This window comes from Onychostoma macrolepis, chromosome 22, assembly GCF_012432095.1.
Source record: "Onychostoma macrolepis isolate SWU-2019 chromosome 22, ASM1243209v1, whole genome shotgun sequence".
Classification (NCBI taxonomy): Eukaryota; Metazoa; Chordata; class Actinopteri; order Cypriniformes; family Cyprinidae; genus Onychostoma; species Onychostoma macrolepis.
The window spans coordinates 7856044-7871092 of NC_081176.1; the positions used below are offsets into that span (position 1 = coordinate 7856044).

The 15049-nt window shown below is 38.8% G+C and overlaps 2 protein-coding genes across 4 annotated transcripts in view; one reads left to right on the forward strand and one right to left on the reverse strand.

Annotated features, from left to right (window-relative positions):
* The window catches only part of fbn2b (fibrillin 2b), an 80635-nt gene extending 73384 nt beyond the window's left edge, over window positions 1–7251 (forward strand). For all 3 annotated transcript variants that reach the window (XM_058760000.1, XM_058760001.1, XM_058760002.1), the window contains 4 exons: window positions 1587–1706; window positions 1784–2015; window positions 4481–4640; window positions 4786–7251. In XM_058760000.1, the coding sequence (XP_058615983.1) occupies window positions 1587–1706; window positions 1784–2015; window positions 4481–4640; window positions 4786–5160 (887 nt within the window). In that variant the 3' untranslated portion in view covers window positions 5161–7251. The remainder of the gene's footprint in view (window positions 1–1586; window positions 1707–1783; window positions 2016–4480; window positions 4641–4785) is intronic.
* Window positions 7252–7398: 147 nt separating this feature from the next.
* LOC131529969 (cortexin-1-like) lies at window positions 7399–10195 on the reverse strand. The gene has a single exon (XM_058760003.1). It carries the CDS (start codon window positions 10027–10029, stop codon window positions 9766–9768), a length of 264 nt encoding a protein of 87 aa, XP_058615986.1. The 5' UTR covers window positions 10030–10195; the 3' UTR covers window positions 7399–9765.
* Window positions 10196–15049: the final 4854 nt, after the last annotated feature.

The window sequence follows — 15049 nt, forward strand, 5'->3', positions numbered from 1 at the left end:
AGCACTTACACACACCAAACTTTACATTTTTATTCCTGTCCATATCCTGAAGATTTTTACAGAGGGATTTGTTCATATAATTTACTTAATTATATACAACATTTTATTCCCCCAAAAATGGTGAAAATAGTGTTTTCTGTTCTAAGTATTTTCTGAATTATGGAAATGAGATACCCAAAATTTGTCAAAAAAATTAAACTGACTTCATCCAGTGTTTAGATTTTTGTACTAGAAATGTATGCAAATTATCGCATATTTAATTAAATAATGCCTCATTTGCATATTTAAACCGAACATTTTAGAAAACTTGTAATACAAAATTGTTTTGCAATTATCAATGTAATCAATGAACTAGGTAAGTAAGGCGATAACTATTAGTTATTTGTTTTTACCCTATTCACCTGCAGTGTCTCGCCTTAAGGGGGGAAAAAAAATTCCTAGACATCAGTAGTATAGGTATCAGTGGCCTTTAGTCAAAAAAATGCCATTAAACAAATCTTAAAAATATACTCTCTTTATGCTGTTTCTACATTCATTTGAAGATTGAATGTGAAATTATTACAATATAAAAGTATATTTAAAAACTTTAAATGTTAGGTGGGATTAATTAGGTGGCTAATTTCAGAAAAAATTTGATTAATTAGTAAAAAATTTTAAATCGATTGACAGCACTAACTTAAATACAAATTTCACTTTCTTTTTTAAGGTCCGGGTGTAGTTTTTCCGTGTTCCACTCCGTCTCGCACACAGCCGTGTAAGCGTGGCTTTCAAAGTAGAGACCTGCACTCCCGCGGGAGTACCGCGGGACCCAATGCAACAGGGTGCGGTGTGGGACAACTCTTGATGGGCGAGTGCAGGTGCGGGCGGGATGCGGGAGAATAAAATTATTCGCGGGACTCCCACAAAATAGAAGTGATCCAATCAAAATGTCTAAAACATAAATTGTTATTTATCTGTTGCAACAAAAGCAAAAAGAACAACTAATATTAACATTAAAATGATTAACATGCGCAAGCTAGGCAGAGTTTCTGTTTATAACACGTATTTAAAGGGTTGCGCAATGTAGCCAATCACAGACTCAGATTTCTGGAACGCAGTGGCCAATCAGATGTTAGAATCCAAGAAGGTTAGAAGTTAGAATCCACTCACCGCAGTGCTGAAATTGCATGCTCACAGGTCTCTATTTCAAAGCCTATTCAACACATCACAGTACCACCTTGTGGACTCGTTCGGTCTCAACATTCACCTCACGTCTGCGCTGTTGTACACGGATGTCCGCGGACACTTCTGATTACGAAAATTGCATCACACGGACAGTGTGCGGACCGTCACGGATCATGAATGGCCAAAGTATACTTTGGGCTTCAGATTGTCATTTGCAATGCTTCATGGAATTGTTCGGTCTGGTTCATGGCTTATAATGCTTTAACAAAGCATTTTTCAAAATCCCAAAGGGAAGATCGATTGAAAAAAAAAAAAAAAAACACTTACGGAACCAACACCGCTAAGAATGTGGACGGGCACTAACACAATCTATGCCACCATATATTAGAATCACATGCTAACCTGATTTTGGTTTCTTACAGATGTCGATGAATGCGGTGGAAACCACCGGTGCCAACACGGTTGCCAGAATATGCTGGGAGGATTTCGTTGCGGATGTCCGCAGGGTTATGTTCAGCACTACCAGTGGAACCAGTGTGTGGGTAAGTATTTCTACGCAGATGAAAAGTGATTTTCAGTTGCACAGTTGTACTAATTTCTGCATCTTCCTTCCACCCAGATGAGAACGAATGCGCCGGGAACCAAGTCTGCGGGTCTGCGTCTTGCTATAACACTCTGGGCAGCTATAAGTGCGCGTGTCCGTCAGGTTTCGACTTTGAGCCCTCTGCTGGTGGATGCCAGGATGTTAATGAATGCTCCCAGAACAATAACCCCTGCAGCTATGGCTGCTCCAACACAGACGGCGGATACTTGTGCGGATGTCCCGGAGGCTTCTACCGAGCAGGACAAGGGTGAGTACTTAGGCTAGCCTGTTCATATTTGACCACTGGATTACCAGAGTTTATGCCGTGTGCATTCCTGCTCCTGGAGGACAACTTTCTTTCAGAGTTCAGTTCCAGCTTTCTCCAACGCACCCACCTGGATGTTTCTAGTAATCCTGAAGACCTTCACTAGCTAGTTCAAGGGCTAAAGTCTAGGAAGGTGGCCCTTTAGGAGCAGGACTGGACACCCAAATAGTTTTAACATTCTGTACACTATAGAGCAGGGAGGTCAACTCTGGCCTTGGAAGGCTACGGTCCTGCAGGGTTTAGCTCCATCCCAAATCATTGGCAAGACTTTCTGTATGATATCAGAACACGACCACAGGATTTGCTTCCAGTCACTGGCCAGTGCAAGCCAGTGTTTTCAACGGGCCGAGCGGGGCTAATAGCCTCGGACCTGTAGCACAGAGCCCAAAAATCACACTGCGTTTCCACCGTCGGGCCAGAAGCTCCTCAGCGCTTCACTAAAACCTGCCCTTTACACGCCTCTCTGGAACAGCGTCACCAGTTCAACCCCATCATTTCGAGAACTTATCGGAAAACTAATCAGAAATAAAATCACTGGAACTAGCGAGATCACAAAACGAGTATGATAAAAGCTGCTTTTTTTTTGTTGCATTTTTTGTTTTTACTTAAAGATTTAAATCCAAAAGCAATGTTTTACCAGTTTTACAAAGTGATACATTGATCATAATTAATTTGTCAGGATTGAAAATTAGCCACACAGCAATAAAGTGGTATTAACCGTTATTTCACAAAAGACGACACATTTATTCAGTTGCGTCTGTTTTTGTTTATTTGTAGTCACAGTATACATCACATTTAGAAAGAATGATCATTTCTATAATTTTCCGTCAAAAATACGACCTGAGTAGCAGAGGGAGCTCCCGAAGAAAAACTATGATTATGATAGGCTATATTTTATAACATACATGGAGCTAAATATGAACATCACACAGTCAGGTATAAAGAGACGAGACTTACTGATAGATAAAATGTTACTAAATAAATACACAATTCTGATAGCCTGTGATGTGTCTGATTTCTTCAAGCAGTCGTATTTACTATGGTAATGGTTAGCGCACAGTCCTTTGCGTCGCTTCTAAATATTTCTATATTGTATGGTGATCATAATAATCCACATCGGATCTTAAACTGAAGTTATTTCAAACACTCACTGCTGTCGGAAAGTGAGTTTTGAGCTAAAATTATTTTAAAAGTCTATAATACTGGTGTTATGTAAATGACCCACTCTGACGCTCTCCAGACATGGAGAAACTCCGCCATTGTTTTTGGCGGGCCAAAAAGCCTTGGCCGTTGGCCCCGAGGAAGCACTGACGAGGCACAATCAAGCCCCGGAAGTGACAGTGGAAACGCGACTGGCCCTGGCATGCACTAGCACGCCCGCTTTTGGCCCGACAGTGGAAACATGGCTAATGACTTCCATTACTGTTCTTTGTGACAGGATTAGTTTATAGTCTACTTTATAAAGAGTTCAAAAGTGTTCAGGTCTTTCCTTGGTGAATGGAAGGGGATGCCTACATCCTTTTGCCATGTAGTCTAGAACCATATACTCGCCTGAAACTTAAAGGTCCTGTCCTAAATTCCACTCATATCCCTTTTCCGAGTTCACATTTTGGTGATGCACTCCTACATAGATTGTCAAACGTGTGGAGTCCGCACCAGCATGGGCTCAACAAGGGTGCAAGAACCCTTCTGAATCCTAAAACGGATTACTCTACAGTATTGAGGACTCCATAGACCAAGGGTGTCAAAGTCAGTTCCTGGAGGGCCGGAGCCCTGCAGAGTTTAGATGCAACCCTAATTAAGCACACCTGATCCAGCTAATCAGATCCTTCAGGCTTATTTGAAAACTACATGGTTTGTGTGTTGGAACTAAACTCTGCAGGGCTGCCGCCTTCCAGGAGCTGAGTTCGACACCCCTGCCATAGACCTATGCAAGCAAAGACAGCAAGTCCACATTAAATGCACAATTTTGGGCAAGGCCTAAACCAGGGGTGTCCAACCTGGTCCTTGAGCGCCACTGTCCTGTGGAGTTTAGCTTCAGCCCCAAGTATTGTGAACCAAGCTTATAAAAGGTCTTCAGAATTACCAAAACTTACAGGCAGGTGTATTGAAACAAGTTGGCGCTAGACTCCGCAGGGGTCTCAACGCTGCTCCTGGGTCATCACCAACCCTAATCAACCACACCTGAACCAGCTAAACAAGATCTTCAGGGTTACTTGATAATTACAGACAGGTGTGTTGGAGCAGCATTGGAACTGAACTTTGCAAGGACGGTGTCTCTCCAGGAGCGGGGTTGTAAATCCCTGCTCCACAGGTTGTTGGCCCTCCAGAAGCAAGATTTGGAAATCCCTTCCCTGAAATTTATAAGCCCAAAGAATGTATTAATGTTTCACTTTTTTCGTTTCTAGGCACTGCATCACAGGAGTGGGCTTCCAGGGTCAGTTTGGCTCAGAGGGAGTGGATGACGAAGAGTCATTGTCACCAGAGGCCTGCTATGAATGCAAGATCAACGGTGACCTTGGAAAGAAAGGTCGCCATAGGCGTGATACTGGCGATAATAAGCTCAAGGTACTTTTGAGTACTGTCCGTCTCTCTTTAGTTGTCTTGTTATGAATATGGCCACACTGCTAACCCTGAAAGGGTATGATAGACTTAAGTCAAAATGTATCAGAAGCATCTTCTAAGGTTTCCAACTGTTCTGTCCTGCCCTCAGGAGACGGTGAGCTTGGCCAGCATGGATGTTCAGACCTCTATCCCCATGAACCTCAGTCTGGCGCAACTGCAAAACAAGGAACCTCTACTTGAGTTGCTTCCAGCCCTGGAGCCACTTGAGCACCATGTGCGCTACGTCATAACGCACGGAAACCATGGCGAACACTTCCGCATCCTGGAGCGTCGCGACGGGAAGAGCATTCTGCGACTGGGCCGAAAACCACCCCCTCCAGGTTTGTACCGCCTGGAGATCGCCAGCTTGCGTCTGTTTGGTCCACGCAAACTTCAGCAAATGGAGGACCAACATGACAGCGACTACTTGCTGGGCGAGATCGGCGATGCACTGCGCATCAAGCTGCACATCCACCTGCACTGAGACTGACCCTTGACCCCCGTGCCCTTCACTGCAGGGCGTAGGCTCTGAGAGACTGTGTCCATTTACCGCCATGTTTTGGGTTTGTTTTTATTTGCCGTCCTTTCATGTCAGCCCCCACCGACTCCACCAGATTGGGTGGAATATGTATATATACACACCACCTTAAATTAGCAGAAGTGCGTTAGCGCTAGCATTAGCACCCACTTTTACCAGAGGGACAATCAGAAATATCAGTCGTAAGGACGATTTAATTTTAGTACGGCTATTACAGTTGTCAAAATCATCATGTAATGACATTCAGTCTTTAGTGCACATAAAAACGATGCATTATAGATGAAGAAATATATAATGACCATTCACTCACCTCGATATCTCAGTGCAAACTGGGGTCAAAGTTTATTCCATTCAGTATTTAGAGTCATTTGTCCAGTATTGTACCGTTTTTGAAGAAAAAAAAAAAAAGGTCACACAAAGGACTGCAGCAATTTTTCAGGTTTAAATGACGAGAGGGTTCAAACGGCTTGTGGTTCTCGAAACTGAAATGCGTCTTTTTACACAAGATTTCTGGGACTTTCTGGAGTGTTTGCATGAGCTGCCACATCACGTTACCTCATTTTACACACACAAATATATGTACGGCAGTTAGGACAGGAGTGGTGCTAAACGCTCAAAATTTGCACAGGGCCTTCTCTGCGTATTTAATCAGGGACATTTTCATTCCAAAAATGGCAACGACTGTCCAAAGGGTTTTAGAATATGCATGTGATGTTGCACAAACTTGGCATTCACATTTGAACCATTTTCTTCTCCATACTTGTGTGCTCTTGTCGGTGTATTTGACAAAGATGTGCTTGGCAAACAGAGCACATACGAATGGAGAACTGGAAGCCTGCTGGGTAAATCAACCAGAGGCCATTTTTGATTGCAGCTGGAGACGTGCAGTCTCAATGGTACATAAGGATTGTTTGGCAAGCCGTCCTCCAAAACACTCCAGATAGATATGGACATGCAAACACACATTTTCAATTTTCAAGTGTGGGAACGATGACAAACCGACCCTAGTTTCTTAGTTTCTCAGTAACCGCGAGCAAACAAGGTGCTAAGATTCCAACTTACGCTGTACTACGAACTGATTTGTGGATCGCAAACGTGACATTTTCAAAGGTCTTTTGTGTTTTATTTTTTATTTCGTGTGTGATTGTCTTTTGTACTGTCTCAATGCTGAAAAATCAATACTATCAAAGCTTGTTGAAAATTTTAATTGTATATTTTAAAGTGAAATGTAGATTTTGTTTGTATTTCTTCTTCTTTTTGTATTCTCGAGCATCAAGATTGCCAAGCCAAATATTTACTTGTAAACATTAGATAAATAGCCTTTAAGAGCTGTTGACTTTGTTTTTCCTCTGAATACGGACAATTAATGATCACCGTGTCCTTAATTTACTGTCACTGAGCTCTACGTGACCGACGTCACTGTTTACATGAGCTTGTCCATCGATCATCTAAATGAATAATACTGTAGTTTACTGCATCGACCAGCAACATTGGACTGTTTTCAAAGGCTGTAAACAGTGATTTTGGTGCTAGAATGACAAAACTGTTTCTTGAACATCACAGTAACTGCACTGTACGACAGCCTGAGCTATATTTATGCATAACCATTTGTCTAACATGGGAAATTTGTATACTTTCATATCTTTTGTTTTTGTTGATGCCACTACATGTAAAAGAGCGAATGTGCGTGACTGTACTGTATGTCAAAAATCAGCAGCAAACTTGAAATAGTCATCAAGCTAGTGTTGAGTTACGAACTTTAGACCAAAGAAAGTGGACCGGGTCGCTCAGGATGTCGTCCCATACCATAAATCTCAGAGGTGCATCGATTAGGGCATCTGTATGAATTTTTTGAGCCATAAAGATCCATGACGGAGAAACCTGAGCACCCCGTACACTGCTAATGAGTAATTCCAAATGCATTGTTTTTATACCATTTTCGATCCATATGTTAGATCCGAGTGATCCGCACAATGTTTGTGAACATCTGTACGAAACAACAAATGGCAATAAAACAACATGGGTTATATTTTTAAACCTTTGTCTTTCTGTTCTCTGTGTGCAAAGGCCATTTTTAGCCACGTTAAAGAGATCTAGCGAGTGTATCCAAGTGGAAATGGCTTATTGATCTCAGAGGGGTGGCCACTTCTGTACACTTCGTCCTGAAGATATTGGAAGCCTTAAGTGAATAAACCCAGTTTTATTTCAGACAAAAGGGAATTAGGAAAATATCCAATCTACTTACAAAACTCACAAAGCAATGCAAGCTTCTCCTTTTCTTGGCACATCAACACTTTGCACATCCATCCAAATGAGAGCTACAAATTCGAGACAACACATTAGCAAAAAGGGAACTCCAAATCTGAGTCGGCATATAAAAATAAAGCTTTCGGTCTTTTCGGAGAGCTCGGCAGATTAGCAAACAGACAACCAATGACATGAACACCCTCGAGATATGAGAACATATGGCTTATATACACAGTCAAAGGAGGAAAGAGTCAAAACAGCAGTAATACAAGGACTGACACTCAGTTCTAAAGTCTTAAAGGGATTTTTGCTCCAAATCCAGAACATCCTCAGAAATGTATAAAGCACAGAGTTTAGAACGGGGTCTGTCGAAGGCAGCAGGCATGTCGGACATCCTTGGACTTTCCAACAATACTGAAGTTTTCCTTAAAGATGTATTTCACGCAAAATTACCATGCTAAATAGAACAAAAATCATACTGAATAGGCCATAATCATGGTAGGAGGCTTATTTAATTTTACACAAATGAAAACGAGGCAATGAGGGCAGCAATGACTAAGCAGAATGAAGTGTAAATTGCTTGACACCATTTCTTACGTAATTTATTAAATTTAAAGCAACAATTTAGTGACAGTTTACTGATTTTTACAGTGTAACCTGTTAAAACCATTTGTTGCATTCAATACAACAAATAATCTAAAGCGATGATTTAACATCAGTTTTGTGATTTTTACATTGCAAAGTTTGTTAAAACAATTTGTTGCATTCAATGCAACAATTAACGTAAAGTGAAAATTTAATGACAATTCAGTGATTTTTTGTGTAAATTGTGAAAACCATTTGCTGCATTCACTGAAACAATTAACGTAAAGTGAAAATTTAGAGACAGTTGACAGATTTAGGGTTAACATTTTTTAAATAATTTGATACCATGACTAAGGTGCCCTTGAGCAAGGCACTGAACCCCTAATTGCTCCCCGGGCGCTGGAGCAAGGCTGCCCACTGCTCCGGGTGTGTGTGTGTGTGTGTGTGTGTGTGCGTGCGTGCACTTGTTCACTACTCACTGCTGTGTGTGTGCACTTGGATGGGTTAAATGCAGAGCACCATTTCAAGTATGGGTCACCATACTTGACAATACGTCATGACTTAACTTAACTTAAAGTGACAATTTAGTGACAGTTTCATTTTTATGGTATAAATTATTCATAAAACCATTTAGTGCATTCAATGCAACAACTAACAGAGACAATTTAACAACCATTCAGTTTGTTAAACCATTTGTTGATTTATACACAAATTTCAGGGCCAATGTGTCTCAATTTCGGTCATTTCATCGTATAGTTTAACGCAAATTGTTATGCATATTTTTTTTTATTTTCGTCCACTGTAAAAAATTTTGTAAAGCCATGTTTCCAGTGTTTCGGTGCCTGATCAACTGACATCAATTTACAGCAACAATCGACTTAGTGAGATCTATCCATCACAGCCTCATTTTCAGTTGCGTTAAATTAAATATACCGCCTACTCAGGTCCATTGAAGAGTTTCATCATGTCTTTTACAATTAAGATATATCTACAGTAACGATGAAGTATGTACAGTAGCCAAAGGGTAGTAACAGTTCACAGTGAGCATTGTGTCGGTCACCTTGAACCGTCGACTTCTTGTGTTTATTCGTTGTAGACCGTCCTGAGGAAGTAGCTACAGCGGAAGAAATGGACGACCCTGTCAATTCGGAAAGTTGCGTTCTTTACGTTTACGCCCAAATTACATTTCAAGGTATACATGGCACATGCGTTCCCTGGGAATCGAACCCGTGATGGTTTAAGCGCAATTAGCTACAGGGTTGGAGTTGGGCCACAGGTTGGCAGAGACGGACAGTAGTGAAGTACTTTCCAAGTGTCTGTACTTTATCAGAGGGTGTTTCTTTAGAAAACTTTTACTTCTCAACATTCCAAAGCATAATATTGTCCTTTTTACTGCACTACGTTTCATATTAAATATCATTTAATACTTAATTACATTAGAAATCTAGTACTTTCTTACTTTTAATCAAAGATTTACTGTAGTACAAAAAAGTACTACATTTTTAATGTTCCCAAGTATTAAAAGATAAAAACTAACCAACAATATTTATGAAATGTAGTGCAGTAAAAAGTACGACATTACGCTTTGGAATGTAGTGACGTAAACACTCTGATAAAGTACAGATGCTTTTTAAATTTACTTGAGTAAAGTAAAAATACTTCACTACTGTCCAGCTCTGCAGGTTGGGCTAAGGCAGTTGGTATCTCAAGGTCACGTGACTACACCAAGGCATAGTCAAACTGGCCCCGCTCGAAGCCCTCCTTGTGATCGGTCCAAGACGAAGCGGGCATTCGGCTGTAGGGGTCCAGAAGGATCCGGAAGCAACGTACCAAAAGGAAAATCAAAAACAGCATCAGGAGACCCACGAACGCGAAGGCCGTCCTTTGCTCGGCATCACCACCAACAGGTGGGCTGCTGGGGACCCCGGCAAATGACGGCCCCGGCGAAAGCAGCTCATAGTCCAGCGTGGACACATCGCTCATCCTCCAGGGAGGGCGACGACAGAACTTGCAAGCTGTCGTGAGGGTGGGTTGGACGGAGAGATTGGCCAGATTGGTGCGGCGGCCTCGATGTGGACAAACGAGGTCAAAGTCGACACTTTCAACCGCGTGACGGACACGCAAAGTGACACAAGTGGAGCAATCCGGGACCAAGAGGGGTCAAAACGACAAGCTTTTTTTTTTTTATTCCAGACCTGTCAAATCAGATCTGACCCGCAAGTGGCATGGTGCAAGCCGATGGGACATGACACAACGCGCTGCCACAACGGATAAAAACAGCAAGGACTCGAGTCACACGCTCGTTTCTTTTGGCTGCAGGGATGAGGCTAATTGGTTCCAGATGGGACACGGTTTGCAGGTGTTGTCCCTACGTTGGGCGCCAGTTTACGGATCGCCCCATGGCAAGTATTCCATTTCTGGCTGCTGCTGGAAGCGTCAGACAATGAACATCGGACGGCTAATCGGATCAGATCAATATGTCAATCTGGGAAAGCCGTTCATTCAAGCGAGTTAGATTAGTGGGCTCCAGTAGGTGTGCATTAGGTTGATGAGTCAGAGATGATCTGTTCTCTCTTGCTTGCGTTTTCTCACACAGAAGCGTCTTGTAAGCTTGGTACTATTGATCGAGGCTGGCTAATGTCTGGTACAGTGTGGATTTCAGGGCCAGGATGGGATGTAGGCGGACAGCACAGAGTCACAGAAACGATGCCTTTGCTGCAGTGTGTTTGGCCTCTGGTCTGTTGTACTTCACCCTGTAAACACACAACATACACGTATTCAGCATTTAATCCGTTTAGTTGCATGACCAGTAACTGTTCCTAAACCAAAATGCTCACAATTAAAGAGATATTAAATGCTTTTCAGAAATGTCAACACATGTTAACAAAATATGTAAAAAAAAAATCATTTAAAAAACATAAAATAAATAAAAAATAGGCACATTTTGCATGTTTATTTTTTGGGAGAAACAGTAAAAATTTGGTTAAAAATAATGAAGGCATGTTTTATATATTATTTTTCACTTTTAACAATACTATTTAAGTCAATACAAGACAAAAATTATAATTTTATAAATGCATTTAAATGTATTTTTTAACAAAATGCAAAATGTACTAATGTATTTTTCTGGAGTATGTACAATCTTATAATTTATTGATTAAACATTTTCAAGAATTTCGTAAATTTAATAAAGATTTAATGCAATTTTGATTGAATTAAAAAGGGGTTGTGGTGAGCTGAATGTCATTAAATGCATCATCAATCATCGCATAAATCATGTTTTCAGTACATTGTTGATCATGTTAATGGTGTGGAGGCCTTATAAAGTCATGTGTCAAATATGAGAGTGAATGAATGTTGACTAATCCGAGCAAAACTGCCATAATTACCCTGACATTCTATGTAATGGTGAAGCTGATTACAAAACAGCAATACCAGCAAAAGTGGCTGTTGTAAATGTCGTCTTTATCCATCAGCTGGGCGTTTTAACGAATCATTAGCTGACTCCTGGAGGAAGCCAAATAAGCATTCGTGAATAATACGAGTCTCACTCTCTCGAGTGTCACTAGTCTGGGATCACAGGATACGAAATGTCAGCAGACGATTATCTTAAACTTGTGAACAGCAGTGGCGTGATTAAAGCGATCAGACAGAGACAAGGGGAGAGATGGATGACGGGCTCAGAAATCACTGATGCTGAAATGGACGGGCCCAAGCATCATGATGGATGACGGGACGATGGGAGGATCTGTGTGACACCGCAGACGATGCTGACAAACTATCGCGCTCTCTTCACGCAGGCCATATCGCGCCAGCACTCGCTCTGGCCACTTCATCAACGGGACTTAATCAATCAGGTCTTCCCTAAGACATGTTTTACAAGAGCTGACATCGGAGAGAACCGTCTTACAAAGCAGGGGGAAATTTTAGTGTGCAAAAAAAAAACGAATTAAACAAAATGCTGCTGCTGTTAATAATAATAATAATAATAATAATAAATTCATAACTTACAGTAAATACTACTAATAAAATAGACTACAAATTATATTGTTATCATTAGTACTTTTATTCATTTATATAATAATGTATTATTATTATTATTATTATTAATGAACCAGTAAGAATTTACATTTATATCTAAAATGAAATTATATTTAGATTTTCAACATTTTATTTATTCATTAACTAATATTAAATTATTATTAAATTAATGAATATGATATGAATAAGCCAGTAAAATCATTTATATTTAAAGTTATATTTTGATTTTCAACATTCATTCATTATTATTATTTTGATTTTCAAATAGTTTTCTTCATTCATTCACTATCATTGTTGTTATTATTCAATTAATGAATATTATTTGAATGAACCAGTTAAATAATCATTTATATTAAAAACTATATTTTTATTTAACATTTTATTCATTATTATTATTATCATCATCATCATCATCTTCATTATCATAATTAAATGAATGAATAAAAGACACCTATACTACACTAGAAATACTAATAATTGTTCTTATTAATCCATTAAAATAATAAAAATAAATACTAATAATAATAATAAATACAACTAATAAACAGGAATTTACACTATACAAATTTTATATTTAAATTATATTATAGTTTTGATTCTATTTATTCATTCTTTTAATGTCATTTTAAAATAAATGATTAGTGAAAATAAATACTAATAATTCTTGTTCATAATTGTAATAATAAATTGACCAAACTTGATATTGTAGTCTATATAATAATACATCAGTATTACCAGTAAAAATATGAGGTCCTTCAATTTGATTTTGATATGATTTTGCAAGAATTCACATGTGTGACAGTCCTTGGCATCAAAAAGTGTGAAAACCAGTCTGAGGATCTGATGCCAAATGTTCAAGTTCATACTGAGACTTTTGACTGCAAATCTGAGCCCAGTTTGAAACTCTAGACGACAAATGTGCGCCACTTCACCTTATTGGTGCTCATGAGAAAGCTCTGAAACATCAGAGATCTGGTTTGTGGTTTCTGTCCTTCATAGGCTGGACAGAGCACTTGTGTTCGGCCTGCTGGACGGCTCGAGCAGATGGCAACCCAGCAGGCCTTCAGAAATCACAGGTCACAGTCAGAGGACTCATCTCAGCGAACCCTCTTCAACTCCACTCAAACACCACTCGCATCACGAATCGCCTGTCAGGACGTCCCAGCGTGGGGCTCCATGCAAATCATGCAGACGGACCCTTAACAACATCTATCAGGTCGCCAGCGCATGTTTGTGCAATAACAAGGCCGGTTGCCAGATCCTCAGGCTGTTAAACCCCCTCAATGACATCCACAGGATCAATTAACAAGTGAACGGGACACGAATATTATATCTTTCTTTCTGTTTATGATGCCAGTTATGCGTCACTGAAACCTAACGAGTCTGAATACCATGGTAAATGTCCAAAGAAACATGGTACTTTCAAAAACTGTCCAAAAACACTTTTTGGTCCTTTTTTTTGTTAGTGATACTTATATATAGTATGGTATACTCTGTATTATATTTCATATTGTACTGTTTATTTAACATTTTAATACTATGTTTTAATTATAGATAGATAGATAGATAGATAGATAGATAGATAGATAGATAGATAGATAGATAGATAGATAGATAGATAGATGGAAGTTGTTTATTAAGTAAAATGTTTAATGCAAGAAGTAAAATGTAGTATAATTCTAATTAAAAATAATCTAGGCACGTTTTATGCTTTTTAAGTGTATTATAGAATACATTTACATTGATAATGCATTATAAAATTGATTTTTTTTTTTTTTATTCTCTTATATTCTGCTATGGCCGTTAATGTGAAATATAATACAGTAAATATGATTTAAATTATAAATAACTACAGTAAAATAATCAAGGCATACTTGATGCATTTTACATTTATTCTATAATAAATGTATATTATTTTAATATAAAAATAAATATTTTATGTTTATCAAAAATATATATTTATTAAATAATATTAAAATAATAATAGTTACAGTAAAAATCATCAAGGCGTGTTTTGTGCTTTTTCACTTATAAAATAATTTTATATTATTTTTTATATATTACAACATAAAAATTGGAAAGATTTCTATACTGTTTATTATTACTATTATATTCTGTTATGGCTCAAAAAAGGTATGCTTTATGCTTTTTTCATTAATTGAACACGTAGAAATTGTTTTTTTTAATAGCCTAATAACTAACAATATTTTATAATATTTTCCTGCACATATTTACTTATAAATATTTATACATGCATTTATCTACATATAGAATTTCTCTCTGAATACATTTTATTTTTTACTTTTTTTGAAAAGTCTCTTCTGCTCACAAAGGCAGTGTTTATTTGATGTTGTATTATTCTGTTGTGATCAAAGCTGAATTTTCAGCACCATTATTCCAGTCTTCAGTGACACATGATCCTTCAGAAATCATTCTAATATGCTGATTTGCTGCTCAAGAAACATTTCTGATTATTATCAATGTTGAAAACAGTTGTGCTGCCCAATATTTTTTATTTTCCAGGATCCTTTGATGCATAGAAAGTTCAAAAGAACAGCATTTATTTGAAACAGAAATATTTTCCAACATTATAAATGTCTTTACTGTCACTTTCAATCAACCTAACGCATCCTTGCAGAACAGTTTCTTTCAGAAAATCCCTTACTGGTCTAAAAGTTTCTCATGATGCATCAGATTTTCCATTACAGTAGTAAATGTGTGTGTGTTTGAGCAGGAAGAAACTCTTGTCAGCTCTTCTTCATCTGTTCATTCGTCTGCTCCTCGATTCTCGATAAATCTGCATCGCTCATTAACGCCGTCAGAGCAAACAGGCAAACGAACGGCATTTCATTAACAAGCTCCTCGGGGTGGTTTCTCTGCTCTCGGCCCGCGGGAACGTTTGTGAGGAAAACGACTGAAGCCAATCTCATTATTCACCGAGACTGGCCAAACGATATTCGGC